Consider the following 27,179-nt stretch of genomic DNA (forward strand, 5'->3'; position numbering starts at 1 on the left):
ATGTGATTTGTTAAATACTTCAAGCTGCCATAAGATTGTTTAAGCACATTTAAAGTAACCATTTATTGCAATTTTTGCCGACTTTTGCGAAATGCATAGCTTTATATCAGGGTAATGATCAATTTGGGATTTATTGTGGAAGCCTAATTTGAATAAAGAAAAACTCAGAAGTGCAATTTTATATATGTCAGGAAAAAGCCACAGGAAGATGTTAAAAACTCCATAATAAATGATTTTCATCAGTGTGTGTCTTCAAAGCCCCTTTTTGTTGCTCTAACAAACCACTACTGCTTTCTCACAGCGTACCAGTACTTTATTCAGGCCCCTTCAGAGCCTCCAGCAAACTCATGCAAGTATCTCATGACTCACTTTTGCAGTGACTCTAGACCAGTATGAATAGTGCAGACTGGAGCTTTTAGCTTTGCTTCGTAGGCTCATTGCACAGACACTGCTGCACTATATTTAGAAAGGAAGATTATGCTTTGCACTAGAAAAGATGCAAGGTCTGTTCGACGCAAAAAAAATGTGGGTTTTTTTGTTTGTTTTTCAACTAAGGAGAGCAATTGCTGCAAATGTACTTTTTATTTCAACATCACACGGTAGGCAGCGCCCTTTGATCGGAACAGATAAAAACTCCCAACAGCTTTTAGTCAAAACTATCATCATGGCAGGTCAGGTTCGTGGAGTCATGAGCAACTCGTGCTCCCAAGGAGAAAGATCTAGATCAATGGTGCTCTGCAGCCTCTCTGCATTTGCTCTCTCCACACCCCTGGGGCATGTTAGGAAGTACTTGATGAAAGCTCTTAAAGCAGGACTTAAGAGCCATAACATGATGATGGGCCCTGCTTGAAAACATTAGCCATAGCTGCTTCCTCCTCTTTGCTGTATTTCAGCCCTGTGATGTGGTGTTTTCACAGTAAACCTGAATAGAAAAGAAAGAAATTAATGCAAGAAAGGACTTAGAATAGTTTTGATTGTCTTTTTAGGTTAGTCAAGGCTTTTCCTTTGCATGTATGCACACAGAAAGCTCACAAATGTCTGAATTATCTCAAGCTTTAACATCCTCTAATGTTTATAATTGATTCCATTTCAGTTAATTTTCTATGACAATGTTTCCAGAATACTAAAGACTAAGATTGCTATACATCTCTCATTTTTACAGTGAGATCTATTTCTTGGTACAATGTACAACTAGAGATTTCTAGGTGAATTAATTTTACTGAGTGAGACAAAATAGTTCATTTTTAGCTGAAATTCAGGTAAAAACTATCATTTTTCTCCAGAACTTTAGTAAATCTGAACTAAAAGGATTTTACATGATCGTTATTCCTACAATAGAAAAGAAATTGCGCTATAGTACATGGTTCCTTACGCTCATAGGGATGAGTTGGGATAATACTGTTTAGAATTGTTGCAACTTATAATCTAACGTTAAACATTTGTGTTTAAGCTTAACTTGATAGGAAGGAAACATACCCACTGAGGAACCGGTGATCTTAAAGTAGTGAGCGGACTGTTTCTTGTAACGTGCTTGCAGGATGGCTCTGAAGATCTCACCTTTCACTACTGGGCATTGTTTGATGGCCATGCCGGCTCTGGTGCTGCTGTTGTAGCCTCCCGTCTTCTCCATCACCACGTCGCCCTGCACCTCCAAGAGGTAATGGAGATCCTCTGCACACCCAACCTGCCGCCGCCAACTTGCCTGGAGGAGGAACCTGTCAATCATCTCCTCACCACCACATCCAATCGCGCCCTCACCCGGGCAGCTTCGCTTCGGGGGGCCGCGGGCGCTCCGGGTTCCCCCAACACTCCCCCCACACGCTTTTTCACCGAGAAGAAAGTCTCACAGGAGAGTTTGGTGATTGGAGCCATTGAGAATGCCTTCAAAGACATGGTAAGAATGACATGGTGGATATAAGAAAATCTAGTTTTTCAGTATTGTAAAATAAAAAAATTAAAATTACTAATAATTAGAATTGTATGCAAAGAATATCTTTTAAAGTGATGCATTCTAAGCGTCAATAAAATGCAGCAAGAGGATAACGAGTAAATTTGAAAGAACATGAGAGATGATGCAGCCTTTCTGGATGTTTGTGCAGCACCTAGCAGAAACCAAAACCTACTTTTTATGGTTTTATTAATTAGATTATACTATTTAACAACTATAGCAACAATGTTTGTGCATAAAATGAAAAATATTTCTTTCTTTCCATCTATCTCTGTTATTTTGGCCTGGTGTGGGTGAAAGCTTTTGCAACTCAATTCCGTTTATTTATAAGGTGGCAGCTCACATCAGAGGTTATATTAAGGTGCTACACAAAAGGCAAGAGACACCAAACCCAATTTATTATAAATGTTCAATAGTAATGAAGTTTAGTTGAGGTCATATTTTTAAGGCCATATTCTTAACTTTATTTTAATAATGGCCTATGGAGGTGATCAATAAATAACATTGATAGATTTTGGATTTAATTAGCAGGTAAAAGGTGCCAGTTAAGAGGAAAGCTACCTCTAAATGCAGTGGTGGGGCTCGAACATTTTATATGGGGGCAGAAGACTTTGGACAGGTGGCAAATAAAAACAGTAACCGTGCAGAGGAGGTCCACTGCCTCAAACTGTTTTATTATTGTTATTAATATTTAAACAGCAGCTATTTTAGCTGATGTGCCACAACTAATGAAAGGCTGTTGCCAAAAAAATTTAAAAAAAAATGAGTAGAAATCCATGAAAGATAAATATTCATCTCTAATATGGAATTCTAGCGCAGTAAGAAATCGCATATATTCACAAACTGAACTTTCACAACAGAAACCAAATAAATATAAAAAAAAAATGTAAATATTTTTAAATATCCAAATATTCTCTTAACAGCTTAAAGTAGCTGGTATTGATGACTTTTTTAAAAATCTTTGTCAATAAAGAAACTCAGACATTGGGGGCAGAGTGAAGGGGCATTCCCCCATAGCTCCGCCCCTGTCTAAATGGAAGAATTGAGAAAAAATAAAAATCTTGGAGGGGTACAGTATGAGTTAACAGACAAAAGATGGAGGATAAGCCTTGGAGCGTCTGGTTTACGTCAGCAGATGCAGCTGTGAAAGAGCAGACAGCAGTTACACAGAATTGTATAGAAACAACGCTAAAAGTCAAAAGATACATGTTGGAATAGCAACAAGTAGAGAATCTGTTCTAGTTTTTCTCTTTCTTTCTCATTAATTTAGTTTAACCCTTTTGCTATCCTAGGCACTTTAACGTTGGGAGTTGGGTCATCTAGACCCACTAGACAGTGCTCTGAACCTTTTTTCTTCAATGATTTGTGATCTTCACTGGTGTCCATGGATTACATGAAATCTTTCCACCTTTATCCACCTTTGTCATGGTAGGGAGAACACGTCAATGTAAGGGTGGGGTCATCTAAGATAGCGCAAGGGTTACAAGAGTCCTTCGCTGATACAGAAATAAACAAAAAACTATTTCCAGAAAAACATAATTTAGAGATCTGACACCTAAATTTGGGGACAAAACTGTACGATTATAAAGGTGGGGTTTTGCTTCATTATTAAATGTTGTAACCCTTAGTCAGAAGAAAGAAAAAAAATAAAAAGGGACTGGCCTGCAGTTCAACCGAATAGTTGAGGAACACTGTGCACTTTGTGCTGATTAAGAAACATTAGAACACTTGTGTTTAGATGTTCGTGAGAGTTCTGTGAAGGAAAAAGCTCATGACTGTGGTCCTTGGTGTATTTTGCCTAATATGCTTTTGCAGTATAGGGTGTTGCTAGAAGCTGATCTCCTGCTGACAAAGCAACAAGTCTGCCTTTTCTCTGAACCCTGTTATCAAAGATCCAGTTCAAATGTTTTTGAGACTCAGTAAGGGGTTCTAAAGGATTGAGTCACTATTCTATGCAGATGATGTGGTCCTGTTGTCTTGGGAAGGGAATGCTGAAAATGTCATGTATTCAGTTTGCTGTTCTCGCTTCAACACAGTGCACTTTCTGGAGCAGACCAAGGATTTAATTGGACTAAGCTGCATTGAATGTCATGAAATTTCAGTAACTTGGTTCAGTATTTGAATACACATGTGCTGACCAGCAAAAAAAAAAAAATCAGATAGTCCTCTGACTATTAAATATTGATAAGTGCATTCATCTTCTCACTAAACCCCTCAGAACAGACATTTACATCTTTATCATGATTTCTTCTTTTTTTTTAAGTTCCTCTCAGTTGTTTTTTTTGTTTTTTTTCCACCATCACTGAGCCTCATTTCCAGTTTCTGATCTGCTGATTGTCCCAGTTCATCCATATTATTGAAGAGCAGTTGGGTCCAGCCTCAGGGGAACTAACGCCTGATTTACACTGGTCTGTTTCTGTTGCGTGGACACAAAAAATGGAAAGTTCATTAATCAGTTGGAATGTTTACATCGCCTCCGTCATGTCTGCATCTGACGTTCGTCCCTCTGCGACGCAAGCTTCACCCAGGATTTTTATTTCCAGTTTGTCGACGCGTCAATTTTACGGCAAAAAGCCGGGGAAACGGGAAACGGGTCCGAGTTTCAAAATAAAAACTTCTGTTGCATTTTCAAAATAAAAATGTATACAATTTTGTTTTTTATATATATATATATATATATATATATATATATATATATATATATATATATATATATATATATAAGGTGATGTGCCCATGGGATAATGCACATTCAAACTTAAATAACCGTGTTTTTTAAGCAATTCATGTATTTGTCTTAAGCCGGTGTTGCCTGGATCCTTGACAAATCAAATTCAAGATCAAAACACCGGATTTAACAAAACTCCAATAACAAGTATTATGAATATAAAACATATCAATGCAATCAAAAAGATCATTGAAATCAGACTGTACATAACTTTTACTTTTTAAGACAGCGTTAGACTTTTTAACCTGGGAGTGGATGAGAATTTCCCCCTTTGGGATCTGACCTTTAGTGGTCATTTGAGGAAGTGCAGCATTTATTTCTTGCTAGCTTGGGTCAAATTCAGGAACAGAAAGTGGGGGCTTGGCAGGAACCTGTTTGTGTGGCACTTTTGTCCCTGTGGCAGAGACGAGGGTTTGTATAGTGAAAAAAAAATAGGTCGCTGATCAAAAGAATTGAGAGGTTTATTTCTGTAAAATTGTAAGCAGGAACAGTGTTAAGTGTTGTGCACAACAGTAGTTATGAGGCAGTTTAGACGATGAGCTATTGTATCCTTGCAGTGAGTCATTGTGGGGGTGGAGAAGCTTGTTGACTATGGTAAGCAGCATTAAACTGCTCGGCTGGCAGATTATTGCCCGAATGAAGGCGTTCTGCTCCAACAAACTGATGAAAGATCTGCAGTCTCCGACTGAAAGACCTGATCTGCCTCGTTTTCAAATCTTCCCATCATTTTATTCTAACCACAGTTATTGTAAACTGAAAGAATCATTAGAAGGGGGAAGTCATTGGAAGTCATCAGCTGGCTGTGCGGCAGGTGAACGCTGAAGGCATAAGTCACATACTCGATGGGAGAGGGAGGAGGCTTAAAACCTGAGGGAATTGAAGGTCAGCGGGTCACTGCACTCACTTTCAATTACCACTCATTTGAAATGATGTTTGCTTTCCCTCAATTGATTCTATAAATGTACCTTTTAGTTGATTGGTGTCCTCATACCACCTGCTTTAAAGTGCACATCAAAAAACAGCTAAAAAAATGTAAAAATGACCAAGATGACAGCTGTTTTTGCAGAGAAACACACCACCACACTTAAAGTAAAGCAGTAGACAGGATTGAGAGGCCAGAATTAGGAAAAAGTAAAGATGTTTTGGGCTTAAGCCTAACATGTGCTTTTGTTTCAAGACATGGATTGAATTTGATTAGATTTGTCCCCAGATTGCACTGATCACTGCTTTACGTTATGTTTATATGTGCTTCCTTTGATGATCTTTCCAGAAAAGAAAAAAAAATAAAATAAAAAAGTAGCAACAGAGAATACAATAGATCTTTCTAGGAGGAAAAACTCCAAATCAGTTTGTTCAAGAAAATAGATGTTTGACGCTTCTGCATGTTCACCACTAGATGGCAGTGTGCAATTATTTTATTCATCTAACCCTGTTGGAAAGTTGTTCCAGGAGCAAAAGGCAAGAGATGGCCTTGTGTGAGCAATAGTTATGCAAAAATGAAATTCCGTACTTTTAAGAAATATATATATATTTTATAAAAAAGATCATAATTAACCTTCAGTGGGTTAAGGTTTTGTGTCAGTGTCAAATGTAAGAAAATGTGATGAAAATTGAGTTCTGAGGGAGGTTAGCAATCCTTTATTAAAGGTATTTTTTAAGTGTTCCTGTCTTTTCAAACATGTCTGTGGTTTATACTTTGCATTTAAAAGCTTATATCTACTCTAACTGCCTCTATGAAACAGCCTATATTCTTTGATTTTTCTTTTATAGTCGTAGAGTTATTTAATTTAATTTCTTTTCTCTTTCTTCCAAAGTTGACTTTTTTAATTGGTGAATTTTCTAAACTCAATATAATTTTGTTCACATTTTTTCCCACATATAAAATAACTTTTGACAACCATGTCTGGCATCTCATTACAAGAGGTTATCATTTTGTTCACTTCTTTTTTAGGAATGTCCTTCTAGAAAAGTTAAAGTTTCTGTGAATTGTTTAAGGTTGTTATATCCTAAGAACATTAAAGATGTTTTCTTGGTAATTTCAACCCTTGATTCTAAAATAATGTCTTCCTGGTGATGTTTTGGAGTCTTATTAAATAAATAAAATACCTATTCAAGATAGGAACAAGCCAAACACAACTGTCTGTACTTACATGCAATAAAGAAACGACACAAACTCACTCTAAACTGCATTAAACATTTATTTCTTAAAATATGCATTAACATTAGCCTTAATAAAGTGATTAAAATGCTAAATATTTTCTGTTCAGTATGTTTACAATGGATCATAATTTTCAAATTGTATTAATTTATTCACTTTTATAATTACATATTTCTTTTATGCTTAATACATTTATCTTTTCAAATTAACAGCCTTTTATATAAGTTCACACTTTTTTTTTATTGTCAAAGGATTTTGTCTTTGTTTGCCTCTTAATCTGCACTTCCATGACAGTAATAAATACATGAAATATCAGCGACAACAATAATAGGAATAAAACAAAGTTAAAATTTAGTTTTATTTAGTTAGCTGAAAGAATTGTTCGGGATATGTGGGGAAAAAAATCACAACTTCATCAATATGCAGCATCAGCATCATGCCTGTAGAATATCATTTTCTGTTAAAGGAAACAAAAGCTGTTACGCTTTTAACATAATTTTTGCCATTAGATATTGTTTTTTTTAAAATTAATTTTCTATTGTCTAATTTATTTTTTCTTTGAGGTTTTAGTTGCTTCCACTTGCTATGCATTTAGTTCTTTTGCATGTTCTGTTTTAGAACAGATTAAAGCTACAACATATTTTCATAAATAACAGGCAAATAGTAGTCGAGAATAAAAATATTACAGCAAAATACTTCTTTCTCCACCTTATTATTACTATGCAATGACCATCAGTGCTAGTATTCATCAACTCTTACACAGGAGCCAGCTTTTTCCAGGATCTTGCCTTAAGCTCTCGCTTGGCTTCAAAAACAACTCGTATGCTGCAGCTTTGGCTAATTGCTTAAAAGATAATTAATGCAGTTAATTACATGCCAGACTGTTCATCATCAAAGTGTCTCCTCATCTCATATATATTTAGCTCAGCTTCTTTCTTTGTCCTTTCGGTTGCACACATTTTTCCTGATTTAAAACTGTATTGATTATGTTTTAAATCATGTAGAAAACAGAAAAAATTGTGATTTTTAATTTTTTTTTTATTAAAAAAGAAGACGTTTCTAGGGGGATTAATTAGAATGCAACCTGGTGTTTTGTTTAATTTGATGGAATCATGAAAATCCAACTTTCTGCATCTGTTCAGCTAGAATTAAAGACCATTTCCTGAATGCTTTGATGTTTTTTCCTATATTTTTCAAAAAAGTGATATAGATATCAAATCAGGCAGAAATATATTTGGCAATTTAGTGGGAGATAAGCATCCTGGCAGAATAGAATGTTTCTGTCGTTAACTTTCTTGGGAATATTAAGTTGAGTTAGATTCTTCCTGGCTGAGCTGCAGAGGAAAAGGCTGTGGATGTTTACGCCAACACGCTCATGATTAAAAACTTGCCTGCAGCAGGAGGCATTGTATACAGTGAGTAGAAAAAAAAAATACAAATGGCTCACTCTGGAGTCATCGTTCATCCAGCATGAAGGCGACATCCCTCAACCTCTACCCCTCAGGAGTCGTGTTTGTCAGGAGTCTCTGCAAGAGTATGGATCAAAAAAAAAAAAAAAAAACTGGCGCTGAACATATTTTGCAAGGCACACGCGGCGTAGATCCGAGCACGTGCATCACAGAGTCTCCATCTCCTGAGTGGGTCTTCAGACGAAGGTTGTCAGCAGCACAACAGAGGCCAGTTCCATTTAGTTCCAGTAAACATTCCTGATGGGAAAACATGGCTTCCTGCAAATGTGTTTGCAAAAGATTTTTAGTCCCACTCCATCTGTTGATGTGATGAAGAAGATGAGAAGGAGGTTATTAAAAGGTCAGAGGAGAGCAGCTGCAGAGGGCAGGAAAGGGTTAAAAGGCTTCCTATTGTGATATGCAATATGTTGGCACTTTGAATAATTTCTCTGACAGGTTAATTATTCATCTAATTAATGAACTCATTTTCTTTTAACCATTTTTAGTTTAATTAGCACCGAATCAATCTAGGCTAATTAACTGCTGTAAAAGCTGGCCACCCTTCCAAACTTTCTCCTCTGTCCTTCTGGTTTCCATTTATGTTTATTTAGGCCAGAGGTGCTCTTGAGGTACAATGGAGTTTTAGGGGGGGACATTTACAAGTTCTGTTTTAGCATGGCTCCACTAAACAAACAACTTTGGTGTCTTTTCTGACAAAAATGTATTACTTTTACTTTTTTTTGTTTGTAATTTTACGAAATTTAAAGTCACAAATTTACAACTCTAAAACACGAAAATATATGAGAAAAAAGTAATAAATGTATGACTCTTAAAGTTGTACATCCACCACTTTACTCTTGTAATTGAACAGTTGTGACTTTTTTCTCATAAATTAATGGAGTTATTAGCACAGCTTCAAGAAAAAGACAACTTTGGTGTCATTTCTCATGAATTTGACATTTTTTCCTAAATTTTTTACTTGACTTTTTCATAAATTTAGGTGTTTTACACTTGTAAATTTATGAAAAAAGTTGTAAATTTACCACTTTAAAACATGTAAATTTTTGAAAAAAATGTCATAAATGTAAGATTTTTAAAGTTGTTAATCTACAACTCTACTTTTTTCACATAAATGTATGAGTTTTTTAGCACGGCTGCAATAAACAGACAATTTTGGTGTCTTTTCTTGTAAAGGCGTCTTTTTTTTCTCATAAATTGAGGTGTTCTAAAATTGTAACTAATCCAAGAAAAATATCATAAATAAATTGCTTTTATAGTTGTAAATGTATTACTTTATTCTCGAAACATTACTTTTTTCACAAAAATCTACGATTTTATTTTTAGCAGGGCTCCAATAAACAAAGTTGTTAATTTACGAGATTTAAAGTCATAAATTTACATGTCTTAAAGTTGTAAATTTATGACTTTAAACAACATTAAAACGTAGTCGAAAATGTACTACTTTATTTTCGTAATTTAACCGTTACGACTTTTTTCTTGTAAATTTACAACCTTTCTTTTTTTTTTCATTTGTTGATTGGTCCTAATACACCGTCATTTAGATGAATAGGAGTCATTATTCGTAAAAGCAAAGGAATCCTGGAACTCTACTGTTTTGAAGAGTGCATGTGGACACACGATAAAGTTTGGATCATGTTCTCCATAATGTGTGCTTCAGGATGTGCAGATCGAAAAGGACAAGGCGACATACGACATCTCAGGTGGCTGCACGGCGCTCATGGTTTTGTACTTGCAAGGCAATCTCTACGTGGGGAACGCCGGCGACAGCAGGTGGGATCCAGACGCATGACACCATTTCGCCATACGGGGGGGCATTGTGTGGCGTTTTTCTTTCTTCTTTTGTTCTTTGTTTTTCTTTTTCTTTTTTATTTCCTCGTGCCCCCTTCCGTCTAACATGTGTCCCTCCTCTAAATAAACAGAGCTCTGTGTGCTCTTCTCCCTCAGAGCTATCATTATCCGGGCGGGGGAAGTCATTCCCGTGTCGGCAGAGTTCACACCGGAGTCAGAGAGACAGCGGCTGCAGTTTCTAGTAAGAAAAAACCCTCCTCACTTCTTGTCTAGCAAGCACAGCTGTCAGGTATTAGACCTGACCTCACCTCCTGTTGACTCTCTGTCTTACACACAGCTTTATAGACCATGGAGTTGTTTTCCCTAAAACTCAATCATTTTTCCTTAATGTGTTTTTCTCTTCCCCCCCCCTTTTTTTTTCTTCCCAAATCAAAGGCCTACATGCAGCCCCATTTATTAGGGAATGAGTTTACACATCTGGAGTTCCCAAGGAGAGTGCAGAGGAAGGAAGTTGGGAAGAAGATGTTGTACCGAGACTTCACCATGTCAGGATGGTGGGTCAACTGAACTCTCCTATTGTTTCTTTGTGTGTCCTACTACGATCACCTTTTGATGTATTTTCAAAGTGTTCCCAGTGGTCTTTAAATTATAATTATGCAGCTTTTAACCATGATTTTCAAAAATGGTGGACAAACCGGTAGTTTCTGCAGAACACCATAGTTCATTAAGAGTTTGCCTCTGAGTTGTGGGTGGGCCCAATTGCGCGGAGTAAGTCCGCCCCCACTTCCTGACATCGATCCGTTTACATGCTCTCCTGCTATGGCGAGCAATATTGGAGCTATGCAGTCATACAGTTTCAACGCCAGATACCTTATCGGACGAGGAAAACAAAGACGGACATGGATCTGTTTGTCTGCAAGTGGATACATCAGAATCCATCAAAGCTACAATTTTTTTCAAACTACTTTTTTCCGTCTGCTGCTGATTTTAATAAAGAAATACTTAGAAAACGCAGATTTAATGTCCTCCAGTGTGAGAAAAATTCCACAAGAACATGCTAAAAAAAACAAATTGGGGGTTTGTGGGGAGGGGTTTTAAATTCTTTAATGTTATATTCTTCCACTTTCGGCTTCTCCCATCAGGGGTCGCCACAGCGAACAAGTCGCATAGTAAATTTGGCAATGTTTTACGCCGGATGCCCTTCCTGACGCAACCTTCTCAAACCGGGCTTGGAACCGGCAGAGGTAGAGAAGGGAACAAAATTCTTTAATGTTATATAAAAAATAAAAAACATTTATTTCGAGTAATATCATTCCCATTCCATGTGAGGAGGGGAAAAGAAGGAATTCTTGAAGTTTCACTTTGGGAAGGAAGGCCAGAAAAACTCCTTGGCACATTTTCTCGGCCTGAGAAGAATGTTCAGTGCAAAGACACTCGCTTATCAGAATACCAAAGGACTTTGGAATAAAGATGTAAATCTATCCTCAGACTTGCAAAAATTGTTGATAGAAGACATTATGGATGAATCATATAAACAAATGCTTTCTGTGTTGGCAAGTCTTATGGAAAAATGAAAGTTCAAAGAATAGTTCTTCGAAAGCAGAGTGTGGTGTCTCTGAAATTCTTATTTAATGGGTACAAGGTAAAACCCCATAATCTCCCCACCATTTTTAATATATGGCCCCCTTTTTAGCCTTACTGTTTTTCTTCTACTTTAGAAAACAAAAGTCATTCTATTACATTTGTCAACAATGCTGTCACCACAAATGCTACAGCTGTAAATAAGTGCTAAAAAAACCCAGATTTTTACTAACAGCTCTCTGCGAAGTTGCAGTTCCTCAAATGACCACTGTAGGCTAGGGTCAGAAGGGAACAAATCCACACTAAGTCTCATGTTAAACAGTATTATTTTACATCAAAAAGTGTAGATGTTTATAGCCTGGCGTTAAAAACTTTTTTCTTTATTGCTACATTGTCTATTCATCTCCTCGTGCATGTGTGGGTTTTCTCCGTGCACCTCGGTTTCCTACCGCAGTCCAAAAACAGGCTTCATAGGTGGTTCTAAAAGCGTCCCTTAGGTGTGACTGTTAATGTTTGGCCCTGCGATGGACTGGCGACCCATCCCGGATGTACCCTACCTTCACCCCACAGTAGCTGGGATAGGCCCCATCAACCTCCAGAAGGGATTAAGCGGGTTTAGAATTTTTTAAAGTGAAATTTGTGCATTTTTGGCGGCTTTTTATTCATGATTGTCTGGTGAATGGAACTGTGACTTGATCCAAAGAAAAACACCTCACTTTTTTATGTCCCATTCAGTCAGACAATGTGTCCGCTGTATGGCTTCCGCTACCCAGAATCCTTTTAATTATTCCAGCGTATGCCTTTGTTGGAAATGAAAGAATCAGATTATTGACAGACATTTCCATGAGTTAAACAAAAACAACAACAAAGCAAAGAAAAAAAAAAACACCTATTGTTTTTTTAATACTTTCCTACTTTATCTTTTATTCTTTGCTGCTGGGTTCAGTTACTAAATCATGATGGTAATCACCTGTTTAGATAAATGTTTAATCCAGTCAAGAAGTGCAAGAATATTATTTTGACAAATTACTAAACAATGTTAACAAGAACAAAAGAGTAAATACCCTGATTTTAAACTTTACTTTGAAAAATGTCATAAATAGAGGCTCAAATAATGCATTTTTAATTTTTTTTCTAAAGAGTGATACCCCTTTTTCAAAGTAGGTGACTAAATAGTTATCGAGACCAAAATCTTTTATTTTGCCTTTCCTATTCATTTGTTTTTGACTCCTCTCAGTTTACCAGAACTAGGTCAGCTGTCGGCTGCATTCCTTCTTGGGCCCAGAACTCTGCCTGTCTGCCGTCTCTGCAGTGCAGACTGCCTGTGATGTATATTTAATCAGATTCTTCCCATAACCTAGTTCTACCGCAGTTTCACCCCAACTCAGTCTGGGTCCTGAAAATACTAACGTCAGCATGGCTCATTGTTCTCATGCGTCTCTTGTACTAAATCTTCCAACGATGCAGATTGTGTCCTCTGTAAACACAATAGGATGAGATCGGTAGCTTTCTGCAGCCTTCTCTCTGTGCAGCTTGTGTGTGTGGGTGGATGCTACATCCAGTCCCCCCAAAGGCATCCGTCATCGAGGCTACACTGCAAGAAAAGCCCACAGAGGCCTGCAGACCAACACTCAACACACCCCCTCCCTAGCTTTTCCGTTCCTACGCTTTCTCTGAAAGTTGGAGCGGAGTAAGAAGAGAGTCGGGCCTGGCATTTGTAGACTAGAACGGTGGTCATTGGCTCAGGCGGGAGGCAGTTTCGTTTGCCCAGAGTTATGGAGGTCGAGCAGTCAGATGGTCTGACGCAGCAATTGGAAGATGAAAGCTGGAAACTCGAGGATGATGCGACGAAAACAAAGAGCTATGGGTAAACAACAAAAAGGTTGTCATATTCCAATCTCTGTGTTTTATTGGTTGTGCGGAGACAAGAGCACGCCAACACGGATGTCAAAGTTGATTTGGCCTATTTTTAGTCAGCTAAAATGGATTGCATCATGTCCTCTGAGGGGTGTAAATATACAAAAAGCATCGACCAGATCTTGGGTTGGCACTAAAGTGTACAAACAGTGAGTGGGTTTGACTCGAAGGGGAAGGTTTCAGGTTGCAGATGGACCCTCTGGAGACTCTTCCCCCTCCACTGAAGAAACATGTACCCCCCCTACTCCTTCTCCTGCTTGGGTTGGAGTGTTGACCCTTACACTGTGTGATGGAAAGGATTTAATATCACTGAAAATATGACATGTTGGCAGACATTTCCAGATTTTTTATTTCTTCTTTTTCTTTTGGATTTTGTATTGAAAAATAAAAAGATAGAGTATACATCTTTAGCAGTGATAAAGTGCATAAACAGGAGTCTCTCCATATTTGTTTAAAATGTGTTTAGATTACACAAATTAGATTTATTAAAAAAAATGTATAAAGGGGTTAGCAGTGCTGTCTTTACTACAGAATAAATTAGTTACAAGAATTAAAAAATACCAAAATATCAAATGGCCACTGATTTTGTTCCCACCAAACTTTCTCAAGCAAAAACTATTTTATTTTAACGTCTCCTTTGGAAGTTGGCCTGGATACAAAGTGAGCTGACCTTACTCTGAACAACAGAAGCCAGAGAAAGCAGGGTGCTGGGAAAACAAAATCTGGTTTATCCCAAAAAATAAATCTTCTTAAACAGCAAATTTGAATTTATCAATATAATTGATTTATTGCCCAGCCCCGCTCTCAGAGTGGTCATTTTTTTATATCAGTCTTACATTTCATAAATGGTACAAACCTAGGTATAAAGCCTCACAGCACTCAGGGAGGCCTGGATATTCTTCCAAAATGTTTTTAAACTGGAGCAATCCCAGTAAATATGATAGTGACTAGGCCTGCACAATTGATCGCAAATGTATCGTTATCGCGATTTCAGGCTGTGCAATATCCATATCGCAAAAGTCGGCGAAAATCGCAATAAATGGTTACCTTAAATGTGCTAAAACAATCTAATGGCAACTTAAACTATTTAATGAATTGAATAAATCCCTTTATGCATTTGACCAGTCAGATGGAGCTTTTATGTTAGATGCTGCCCTCCAAATTAGGTCATTTGGAGAATAATTTAAGGTATTTTGACTCGTGTTTAAATCAAACTTTTGCAGTGAAATAGAAATGTTTTTGTTGGTTTTGCTATTTGTTCATTTATCGCAAGTTATGTCGTCATGGCAATATTGATCAGTAATATCGAGAGATTTCCTCATAGCATGCAGCCCTAATAGTGACTGTCAGGCCACAAACATCATTCAGTTTCATCCTTATTGGCATCAAAAATACAAGCTGTGTTGCAGATTGTTCTGGACTTTTTTTGGCGGTCAGCAGGAGGGTTTTTAAAGCTTGTGTCATGTCTGTAATCCCAGAGGAACTCCATCATTCTGAGATCAGGGCCTCATGGGTGCCAGACCATCTGTGGGGCTTGGTGCTGAAGCTAGTTTGTCGTTTTGCTGTTATGCTTTCATGACTGATGCTAATTTCAACATTTGAAACTGTCGAAGAAATGCGGGGCTTGGATTAGAGTCGTGGTATTTCCTCTGGTTTTACCTTGTTCCTGAAAGCACTGATGAGTCCACATGAACGCAAAGTTTGTTTAAACCTTTCTTCTGACTCGAGGCGCTGCAGTGCTGCAGACAGGTTGTGCTTGGAAAGGGTTGTGTGTCTATTAACCGTGTGCGTCTGAGCTGCGATGCTGTGCACAATTTGCACAGAGCGGAGATGAGATCACTCTCCTTATCTCCTGCCGCCTCTCGGTCACCTGCAGAGAAGATGACACAACTCCCTTCTGCCCCGCTTCCCAGTACGCCTCTCTTCCTCTCCCCTCCCACACACAAAACACTCCCTCCCAGTTGGTCAGTGACACACTCCTGCAATGCATCCGGCTTCCGAACAGCCTTGGAGTGTGAGAACGCTCAGTGTTGCGGTCAAACAGTGCAGCCTTTGAGGAGTTTTCCTTGCTGGTTTTGCACTTTCAGGCAGGAGAGTGGATTTCTGCCACGCCTGCTCCTTCAGCCCAGATGAACCTGATTCCATGCTTTTTCTCTTTATCTTCATAGTTTTTGACAAATTAAGAAATATATGTCTTTATTTTTGCATACGTCTTGCAGTGAGGTTCAGTTCAGTTTCACGGCAGCAAACAGAGAGAGGTGTTTTTTTTTTTCCACACCGCCATCAGTCACGAGGAAAGTCTTCAGTGAGCTGTTTTCCTCTCCTCACTTGCAGGCTGTGTTTTTGTGTCTTGTGGCTTGCATTTGCTGCGATCGTTACAATAACTGCTGAGGGCAGCATTGTGGTGCTCGCCTAAGGTGGAAACATATGGCCTCTCAGAGTGGAACCAGCAGTAATGTGAAAACCAGCCTGTTCTGCAGTGCGGTGTGCAGGGAACACAAGACTGTTGCAAAGAGCAGATATGTTGGAAAGATTCTCCGATCATCTCTTGATCTATTGTAAAAGCCTTCCCAGTGGTCTTTTAACTATAATCGTGCCATTTTTAGCTACAATCATAATACCTGTGTTGTTGTTTTTTAGCTTCAGGAGAATGGCAGGAGTTAATCAGAAATTCACCTCTGAGTGCGGAGCAACCCCGCCCCCCTTCCCCTCCCCATTGATGAGAGCTCTCTGTTCACGTGCTCCCCCACTAGCTTTCAGTTCCTCACACCCCGAAACGCAGACTTCTGGTGCAATTTAGTTGTTTACAAGCGGATGTCGTCCATCGACTGTAGCTTCTATGTCACAACTACAGCCTTTTTTTTTAAATCTGCATTTTTTTCGTTTGCTCTGGATTACCAACAAGTTAAAATAAAATAAAATAAAAAACCTCAGAAATATTATTTTAAGCTTAATTTTCTTTGTATGATATGTCCTCCATCACCCTAAAAAGTGACTCAAGAACATGTTACAAACAACAAAAACACCATTTTTATCGGAGTGGGTTTTGAAGCTTCTGAAAATCGTTCTTTTAGGCGTTTGTCTAATTTCTCCACCTCTCTGTCTGCAGAAAAATGCATTTTGAAATTTAGCTCAGACTGATTCCAGGTCGAACTCGATCTGAGCCAGATGGAAACTTAGAGCAGCTGGTGTGAGACAGAAATAACTGCTTTTCTGGCTGCTCATCTGGAAATCGCTTTTCATTTCTAATGGTTGTATTACAGTGAGTTTGAGAATCCATACCTCATTAGATCAAAAGCAATCTATTTTTTTTTGCATTTATTGTTTTCATTTTACTTCCTGTTGCGCGGTCCATTTTCCTGTGTGAACATTTTGAATTATCAATCAGAGGGAAAAGTTTAAACATTGCTCTGAGAGTTGAAGAGTGGTGGAAATGTGGAAATTCAGTCATCATTCATTCATTTAAAGACCTACTCCAATGCAAATAGTGTTTTTAACATGTTCTTGCGGCATTTTTCTGATAATGGAGGACAGCTAAATAAACAATTTAGACTAAAAATGCATTTTTTAGTATTTCTTTATTCCAATTGTTCAGATTTAGGAGCAGACGGAAAAATCCAGTTTGAAAAAGCTTGTAGGTGTGCCATAGAAAATACAACAGCAACCCACAAGGTCCCTGCTCCACTCCATTCGGATGCAACTACTTGCACGCAAATAGACCCATATACGTCTTTGTTTTCTTCATCTGAGCTGGCATCTGGTTCCAAACTGCACAGGTAGGCAGCTCCGATGTTGCTCGCCATTTTTGTTGCACTGCTAAAGAGTGTAAACAGATGGGAAATGGAGGAATGCTCCACACCAATGGTCCCGCCCACAACTCAGAGGTGAAACAAGACACCGGATTTGTGCTAAAAACTGCGTTCTCATAATTAAAAGACCACTGGGAACGCTTTGAAAATAGATCAAAAGATGATCGGAGTCGGATTTTATGACTCTAGTGCTTCACACACACAACTGCTCCAGCCGAGTGAGGGAGAAAAAAACATCTATAACCGTCTTTTTCATCACTTGGCTGCAAATAAACAAAGAGAATCACTCTAAGGCCTTGTGTGGCTGATGTTTGGATGGTTTCTCCAAACATCACCCTTCCTCGTTCTCATCTTGGCAGCATGCGTGCTGAAGGGGTCATGGAAGTAAGGCATCTCCAGGGCCATTGTCCTTCATAAACAAAACGAGACCCATTAAAGTGTCTTCTCTTCTCTGTGCAGGGCGTACAAAACCATAGACGAGGACGACCTAAAGTTTCCCTTGATCTACGGCGAGGGGAAGAAGGTAAGTGGAGCTCGGCGGCACAGTCACCGCGGTAGAATTGAGTTCTTCGCCTGTATTCAAATCTCATCAGGTACCATTAATCAGTGCCTTCGCTGCAGCTGTTTGAGGCCATTTATGGATCTTATTTGCCCAAAGCATTGACATTCTGGACAAAAAGTAAGAAAATGTCTCTGATCCAATAGTCCTGTAGTCTGTTTCTGGACCATAGGACCAAAGGTGTCCCATTGTGAAGACACTACAACAGGCTGGGGATACTAACAGTGATTTGAGTGACACAAGATGCCGATTGGGAGTAGGTTTATGTGCCCACTTCTATGACCCCCCCCCCCCCCCCCCCCCCCACTCACCTTTGCAGTGGTCGTGTGGATGCATGGCTGCACAGAGTACAGCAGCTTTGTGTTTGGAGAGAAACACCAGAGCACTTCAAAGCCCGGCCTGCTGGGTCCTAGCATTTACCAGTTAATCCTTGGATGTTTCTCCTTTCACCGCTGGAAGAGCTTTTGACCACCTTCAAAAGCTGCAGCGATGGAGCACACTCTCATCCCGGCTGGATCACGCCAGGCCTCACGTGTCCTCCATGCGTCCTCCCTGAACTGTGGAGTCAATTAGCCCGGTTCCCCTCTGCTGTCCAGTTTAGGCACAGAAGTTAAAGTTAAAGAATGATTGAAAATAAGATAAGGATAGCAAAAGCCATGAAATTCTCAAATACTATCATTATTTAGCGTTTTATAAACGTTAGAACCGTTGAATACAAAGAAGTCTGAACTGAAATTGAAAACGTTTTTGGATTAAACTTTAGTTAACAACAAAAAAAGATCAAATCTGTCAAAGTCGACTTCTAGAATGTCCCTCGTCTTCTTTCTAAGCAGTTAGATTTGGTGGAAGCCAAAAAAGCTGAACCACTAAAGCTCTGCTCTGTGTAACCCGAGTTGTGTTTGACATACCTCTCCTCTCCTGCAGGCTCGTGTGCTGGCGACCATCGGGGTCACGAGAGGTCTTGGGGACCACAATCTTAAAGTCCACGACTCCAACATTTATATCAAGCCTTTCCTGTCCTGCTGCCCAGAGGTTTGCTCTCTTCTCACTTCTCCTCTTTTCTATAGTATATATTCCTTTCTTTGTATGTTTCTGTCGTGTTTCAAAGCAGCTCTAATGCTATACATTCACACCGCCCTCGCCGAGACACTGTCAAGTAACCACTTCCAAAGAAAATCAAGTCACAATGCATGTTTTTTAGTCAGTATTTGGACTCTACGTACAAAACGTGTGGCGATTAAACGGGCATTTTAAGTTAAACAATTTGAACTTGGACCAATCAAAGACTCAGGTATGGTAGTGAGGTACGGATGGCGTCCTTTTTAATTCACGTAAGTACCAACTGTTTGAAAATGGATTATGGAGGAAAATTTTATCATTTTTATTTGTGTCCAGCCGGAATTCTATGATACCAAGTTATTTACATATTGGAATAGAGCTGTGAAAGAAACAGCCTGGAGCAAGATTCGCCAGATTTGCACCACTTTGACATTTTGCACCAAACCTCTTCCAGCTGTAGATATGCGCTAGTATCAGATAGCAACAGTCCAGTATGAGCACTTCCATTAATGAAAAGGAACACCATCCATATGTCATAACCAAATCCAAATCCCTAATTGTTCAAAGTTTGACCTGGTTTTACTGTCAATGCGCATTCAGTGACCGGGCGTTTTGTACATAGAGCCTGAAAACGGTAGTAAAAACCTACAGAACTACATGTGAATGCAAAAGTTTTTGAACGCCGAAGCCCAAAACGCACAGACTTACATAGACATTTCATTGGAAGTGGTTTCTTGAATGCACGTTGGTGAGGGCGGTTTGAACGTAGCATTACAGTTAGAAGAAGCTCCCTGAAAGTTTGGTATTTATTACAATCATTTACCCAGGTCTGTAGAAAGAGGGGTATCAGATGGGTGGAGCGCCCAATTTGTCAGTCGATCTTCGTTCCAGTACTCACCTTTGGTCATGAGTTCTGGGTTGTGACCGAAAAAACGAGGTCTCGAATACAAGCGGACGAAATGAGCTTCCTCCGTACAGTGTCTGGGCGCTCCTTATGTAGATGGGTGAGAAGCTCGGTCACTAGGAGTAGAGCCACTGCTCCTCCACAACGAGATGGCTCTGGCATCTGGTTTGGATGCACTCAAGGGGAGGAAGGAATGTCCCACTGGGGAGCTTACGTCTCTCTGATGGCCTGGGAACGCCTCAGGGTACCCGAGAGGAGCTGGAGGAAGTGGCCAGGGAGAGGAAAGTCTGGGCATTTTTGCTTTGGCTGCTGCCCCTGTGACCTGAAATGCCCCTGCGGCGGAAAATGGATGAATGGAACTCCAGGTCATGAAACCCTGTGAAACAGCCACATCGCTTTAGGGCACGACAAATGCTTTACATTTTAATAGGAAATGCTGGTTTAAAAAAGAAAAAGAAAAGACAGTGGACTCCAAAATGCTGCAGTAAATAACAAAATCAATCATGAAATCCATCCACCTTTTTTCTCTAATTTGCTTCTTGTTTTGGTTTCCGTGGCAGCAGAAGAAGATCCTGGATGTGATTGGGTGAGGTGAGCACCCTCAGGCGAATCAAAAGGGTTCACAGAGCTACCACAAACACCTCAACAGCAAATATGTCATCCCTGATGAATTATAAGCTTTCAAATAACATAAAAAGGCACACAAAAAACAGAATAATTACAGAGAAAAGGTCCTACATGTAATTGCTAACCATTATCTTGCTTCTGTTTCTCTGAACCAATTTTTTGAATTGTATCTTTTTTATTATAGTCTTTTTTTAAAGATTTAGCAGGAATACAAGCAATATAAAAATATCTTTCTTGAACTTAACATCATTGGGATTGGGTTATGCAGATATCGAGCAAAGATCATCCCCCGGGCAAAGCATCAGAAATTGGTTAAGAAGTCTGATTTTCAAAATCGATTAAAATAAAATATACAATTGATGTTTAGTTAACGTGATATTAAGAATATGTGTCAGATTTGTTCCTGTCAGACTGACAAACCCCCTAAATGGAATGTACATTTGTTATGACCTCGCTTTATGGACTAAAAGCATTTTTTCTACTAGATTATACAGCCTTGGTTGACCTCGTCTAGTAATCTGGAGTTTGTGATAATTCACAGTCATTAAAAAAAATGCTTTTCATCTTTAACATTCCACTTTGTGGTCAACAAACACACTAACGCCGTTAGAGCAGCTGCCTTCTCCTCCAATCTGCGTGATTCCAGCAGTAGCGAAGGCCAGGAGCTCTCTTGACTTTTTTTTCCAGTTCGGCCTCCGTCCTTCATCTTCTTTCAAGAAACTTCAATAAAACTGTATTGAAAAATGGCAGCGCTGATTGTGAGAGGTCAAGTTTGATTAGAAATGCAAAATACTCAAGTAGTGTGGGAGCATCCTTGGGAGGGATGATGAAAACCCTCCAGCAACATGTCGAGTTAGAATGACTAATTTCTCCCAAACTGTGAGAGAAGAGAGCTCACAGAGAAAGACATCAAATGTGAGCGTGTGGTTTAAGATCAAGGCCTGGGGTTAGATATTTTGGAGCCCGGTCCAAAGGTCCACTGATTGATAGTCTCATTCGTGTTCTTTTCTTTTCCCACTGAGATTGACTCATGTAACAAAGTTTACCACAGCTCTGAGGCGAATGACCCACGCAGAGATCATTTAGATTCCTTTAAAGCTCTGATCACAGGGCGCCCTCTGCACAGCAGCCCCGGCAAGGAAGTGGAGGGTCTGCTGTGAAAGCCCGCTCCCCCACAGCAGCAGAGAAATGACTTAAAGGAAGCAGACTGAGGCAGTGCTGGCAGACTGGGTTCTATTTGGACTTGCTGTGTTTAAGGAAGCTTTTTTCTTTTGTTTTTTTTGGAAAGCAGCGTCACGCATATGGTACCACTGGAATAATAGAAGCACTTTGCTTAAAAATAACCTGGAAAAGTTGAGCCTAGCAATGGCCTAAAATGCATAGAGCAGTTAAGTTTTAAAGAGATTATTAAGCTTTTAATTCAGTGCTTTATTTATATGTTGTAAACTTAGTTTATGCAGATAGTTTTCAGAAAAATTCCTTCTTTTGTCATAAGCTAAAAAAAAAAAAAACCTTAAATAATTTTTGTTTTTTTGAATCTGTGTATTTTTCCCATTAACCTATATGAGAACTGGACAGAGTGACTCCTCCCCTCTCATGCTCCAAACAGGAAGTACCTGCTGGTTCCAAAAAGTCAAAATCCCATAGACTTCTACAGAGAAATAACCAGCTGTGACTCAGTCCGTCTAGTTGTCAGAATAACCATTTTTTCTCTGATACCTTTTTTTTTTAACATGTTCTTATTTTTTTGTTTTCCAGGATTTTTTTTTTTACTGTAAATCATGGAAGTTATAACCTGACCATTCAGATGCTTTAATAAAAGGAGGTGGTCTCACATCAAACATTTAAAACATTCAGATGAACAGATTCTCTCGAGCCCGCTGTGAGTGGCAGGGCTCTAGAGTGAGACTGCCATTAGATTGGTCAATGGTGTGCCTAAAAAAATAATCAATGTTTGAACCGATGCACCTAGACATTCTAAGAAAAGAAAAAAAAAGAAAGATGCATCATCTCAGCTCTGAAAGCCTCACTCAGATTGATTTTGACCAACCGCTGCTTCTGGCCCAACAGAGTATCTGGCTCCAACTTGGTGACGTCCGTATTGCAAAAAAATGTTGATTGAGTGGACTTCATGTCGTCAAAGCCGAAAAAAGTGTATTAAAGCTTGAAGAAAGCCATTTTCTTTGGATGACGTCACTCTAACTCAGTCCAGTTCTCATTTTATAAAATCATAAAAACACAAATGTTACAAAAAATGGACCAGTCTTTGTATCGACCTATTATCAAGTTGCAGGGGTCTGCATGTCCAAATGATCCCAGATGGCTCATTTTGTAGCAAGAGAGTGTTTGGAGAAGAGCTGGACTAAGGGAATTTCAAAAGAAACACATCCCTCTCCGTGTTCAACGCCTTCATTGTCAGGGTGGTCTGCCAGAGCTATGGTTGTAGGGTTGTTGCTGCTTGTGGTGGAGAAATATTGTAAAACTGCAGAGGGGCTAAGCATACAGCACCAGCACCCTGGCCATCACTGATGTGGGAGGAGCTTAATAAAACCTGTTAGAGCATTTTGTGTTTGCACATCCAGTCCACACGTGGGTTGTGCCTCTCTGGCTCTCTTGTGGATGAGGGGTTCTCTGTTAGTGTTGCCATCCACTCCCCATAGAGCCAGAGCAAGAGCTGGATTTGCTCACCCAAGAACAGTAAGTCTGACTCTGCAATGGGGAACTTTGTAATCAGTGTTGTTCATTATTTTTTTAATGGACAGAATTTCTACAAGAAATGAAAAGAGGGTTTGGATTTGTGAGCATGAAAATCCAGTCCAGTTTTTCTCAGATCACGCGGTCCTTTTATCGTAAGTGCACACCAGGCACGTGACGCGTGTTCAAGTACACGCTAAAACGTGTGGCCTTGAACACACTTTCAGCATTTGGTGTTCACACTGGACAAACAGGGAGGGGCTTTTGTTTCTTCTTTTTTTGTGGTCGACTGTTAACTAGCGCATGTCCGCCATCTACAGTAGGAAGAGACTTAGTGCGAAATGTTGAAGCGGTGCAAATCTTGCTCCAGGTTTTTTCTTTCACAGCTCTATTCCAATTTATGTAAGACTTGGTGTCATAGTATTCCACAAACCACAATTATTAATTTCTCCTCCACGATCAATTTTCAAATTAGCACTTCCGTGTATTGAAATAGACGCCATCCATACATCACTGCTAAATCCAAGTCTATTTTGGTTTAGGTTTATTTTTCAATGGTTGTGCAGCGACACATGAATGTGAAGAGTCTTGAACATGGAAGCCCGAAATGTGCATGTACCGGTATGCGCCGTTACAACGACCTTTCATTGGAAGTGGTCTCTTGAACGTGCGTGGCCAGGGGCAGTGTGAACGTAGCTTTATAGTTACCAAGCTACGACCTTCAGCTTTCTCTGAAGTGGTTTGCAGCTGGGATGACAACCTTCCAAGTGTGAGGCTGTAGCACTTGGCTAGAAAAAGCCAGAAGGCCCCTTTAGGTTACAGTAGGAATCAGTCTTCTCCAAGTAGAAGTATCTGGTTGCTCTGTTCACAAGGTATGGAAGCCTCTGGAGTAATGAGGCGTTTGTATTAGAAAGGTTATAGTAAGGAGAGTTCAATTGGAGTCAAAGCTCTGTTTAGCGCTCAGTCTCTTCTGACCCTGGTTATTTTCTCATGATTCGTAGAATGTAAACAAATTGTTGCAATTTGTTTCTCCACCTTCTAATGCAGTTATTCCAACAGGCAAACTGAGCCCAAGGACAGACCAAGATTGAAACCAGAGTGCATAAAAAGTGGCAAAGAAATCTATTTGCTGGTTTAAAAAAAAATAAAAACTAGGGGCTACTGCAAGGATATGGCAACTTCAGAGCATAGTTTAAAATTCACATCAAGAACGGAAAGCTGCAGGCTGTGCTCTGCCTCTCACAGTCCAACATAAACATCTTCAAAAATCTGCTGACTGGCTTGGATAAAGGAGAGAAAGGCGATGGAAATCAATCAAAAGAGCAGAAGAGGAGAAGGTGTTTACAAGTTGTGAGGGGTGCCAGATTGGTCACTGCCTGAAATCTTTTTTCCCCACACAAAAAGACTTCAGCTTTTCTTTTCTTTTTTCTTCTTCTCCACCTTCAGGTCAAAGTTTACCCCTTATCACAGTGGGAGCACAAGGCTGATGATGTTCTGGTGATGGGAACCGATGGTCTTTGGGATGTCCTCTCCAACCAGGAAGTATCTGAGGCGGTCACTAGTTTTCTGGCGAATTGTGACGCGGATGATCAGCACAGGCAAGTCATGAGTCACAGCTGAACTTGTTTAGAGAAACTCTCAAGCATTTTTGCTTATGGTTATAAGCATTGTTCCAAAAGTTAACCAAAAGTGTCATTATTTTCTTGTTAAAGTCTGTCTCCGATCATCTTTTCATCTATTCTATCCAATAGTCTTTTAATTATAATGATGTCATTTTGAAACAAAATTTAAAATCCTGAATTGTTTTCTAGGACATAGTTTCTGCAGAGCGGCAGGAGTTCATCAGAAATTCACCTCTGAGTTGTGAGCAGAACTGTCGGTGCCAAATTTCCCATCATCCATCTGTTTAAATGCTCTCCCTTTAGTTTACTGCCGCTCACAACCCCAAGCTGGCATTACAGGTGCAACAAAAAAGGCGAGCAATACAGTATTGGAGCCATCTAGCTGTACAGTTTTGGGCCAGATACCAGCTCAGACGAGTAAAACGAAGACGTACATCTAGTCGTCTGCAAAAGTGGATGCATTAGAGGAGCAGGGTGCTTGTGGCACGCCCATTGTATTTTCTACGTCACAAATGCGATCTTTTTTTTTGTCTGCTCTTGATTGACATCATTTTAAATAAATAAATATTCAAAAGTGCAATTTTATGCTGAATATTTTTAACCTTTGTCATCTATCATGAGAAAAATGCTACAAGAACATGATAAAAACACTATTTTCATTGGAACTGGTCTTTAACTGAAACCACTATACACATGGATCCACTGTTTGTAGCTAGCATCAGTCTAACCAGGTGTTGCTGTCATTTGACCAGGTACACAATGGCAGCTCAAGACCTCATCATGAGAGCTCGAGGGGTGCTAAAGGATCGAGGCTGGAGGATTTCCAACGACAGATTAGGTTCCGGAGACGACATCTCCGTCTTCATAATTCCCCTTATGTACGCAAACAAACAAAACTAGCCAAGCTAAGACATCACAACCTCTCTGCTTTTTTCCACCCATTCTTTTTTGTTTTCTGTAACGTTTTCCAGAAGTATGTGAAAATGTTTGCGGTCATGAACAGGGTGTCCTGTCCGGGTGCCTCGATTATTGGTCTGGTCCTCTGATGCAAAGAGGCAGAACCGCGTAAAGAGCTGTCAAAGACTTGAACCACGGCTTTTTACAATCATGATGAAGTCACTTGTATCTGGGTAAAAGCGGATGGGGATCTTGGATTTGCACATACGCTGTGGTAGTGAGGATTACTGTTACTTATGCACAATACTTGTAAAATGTAAATATGTGCACAATCTTTTGGGAAATGTGACTGAATGTGTACAGTGTGTAGAAAAAAAAAAGAAGCATCTGCAATTGTAAACAACTTTGTTGAGGAAACACTAACAGATTACACAAATAGATGTAGTCTTTGAGATTTTTGTAGCTGATTCACACTACACGTCCTCCCGCTTTAATTATCGTGATACCTTTTGTTTTGAGGAGTTCAAACATAGCTTTTGTTTTATTTTGGAGGACTGGCGGACTTTTGATTACCCAGAGTGCTCAAATCTGGGAAGATTCATTCAAGCAGATGTTGCAGCGCTGATCTTTTTTTTTAACTAACACATTTTGCTTCTGAATTTCTTTTCGATTCTCCCAGGTGTCTTTGTCTCAAGTTTCAAAAACACCCAAACTTCCTTAAAGCCATTCCTTCGATGTCATCTACATGTGCCATCCAAAGATCTAACATAAAAACCCAAGAAAACTGTAGAAATTCATCCTATTGACAAGATGTGCCTCTAATAATGAGAATTGCTATTATTTTTAAAGTGCAAAAAGATGTAAATCCCCTCTGAAAAAGAAAAACTATTTGATTTATTTTATATTTTTCATGTTATGTTAACTGCTGTAAAAGTTGCTTATGTAGGTAAAACTGTGGGATTGAAAAACTGTTTTTTCTTTATAAGTTATGTACATCTTTCCCAAATCAATACAATTTGTTCTGTTCTAAAACCCAAAGCAAAATTCTTTAAAATGAGAAATTAAAACAGTTGAAACTTTCCTCTTGTGTTGTTTTTGTCCTCATTTTTCTGATGTGTTTCTATATGTACTTTCAAAATAAAGTATGTGGCAAATTTGTGAGAATTTTAAACCACATGAAATTAAAAGATAAAAATGATTTAATAATTTAATGTTTAGACATAAGTAATTTTGTTGCATCTTGGAGGAATTTATTTCACCTTGAATGTGATAAATTCTTTATGAATACATTTTCTTATTAAAAACAAGTTAAAGAAAAAAAGCAATCTCAGCTACGATATGCCCTCATGAGAAAAATACAAGATCTCACAGAGATCTGCTGACCTTGATGCTCGAAAACGCCACAAAACCCGATTGTTC

The 27,179-nt window shown here is 39.2% G+C and overlaps 1 protein-coding gene across 1 annotated transcript in view; it reads left to right on the forward strand.

Moving 5' to 3' along the window:
• ppm1h (protein phosphatase, Mg2+/Mn2+ dependent, 1H) overlaps positions 1-26,840 on the forward strand; it is a 37,103-nt gene extending 10,263 nt beyond the window's left edge. Inside the window, exons 3-10 of the mRNA XM_004069884.5 lie at positions 1,538-1,894; positions 9,961-10,073; positions 10,248-10,332; positions 10,527-10,645; positions 17,858-17,921; positions 18,882-18,989; positions 24,688-24,839; positions 25,616-26,840. Coding sequence (XP_004069932.1) covers positions 1,538-1,894; positions 9,961-10,073; positions 10,248-10,332; positions 10,527-10,645; positions 17,858-17,921; positions 18,882-18,989; positions 24,688-24,839; positions 25,616-25,763 — 1,146 coding nt within the window. The 3' untranslated portion in view covers positions 25,764-26,840. The remainder of the gene's footprint in view (positions 1-1,537; positions 1,895-9,960; positions 10,074-10,247; positions 10,333-10,526; positions 10,646-17,857; positions 17,922-18,881; positions 18,990-24,687; positions 24,840-25,615) is intronic.
• Positions 26,841-27,179: the final 339 nt, after the last annotated feature.

The sequence above is a fragment of the Oryzias latipes genome, chromosome 6 (genome assembly GCF_053564925.1).
Source record: "Oryzias latipes strain Hd-rR chromosome 6, Olatipes_Hd-rR_3.1".
NCBI lineage: Eukaryota > Metazoa > Chordata > Actinopteri > Beloniformes > Adrianichthyidae > Oryzias > Oryzias latipes.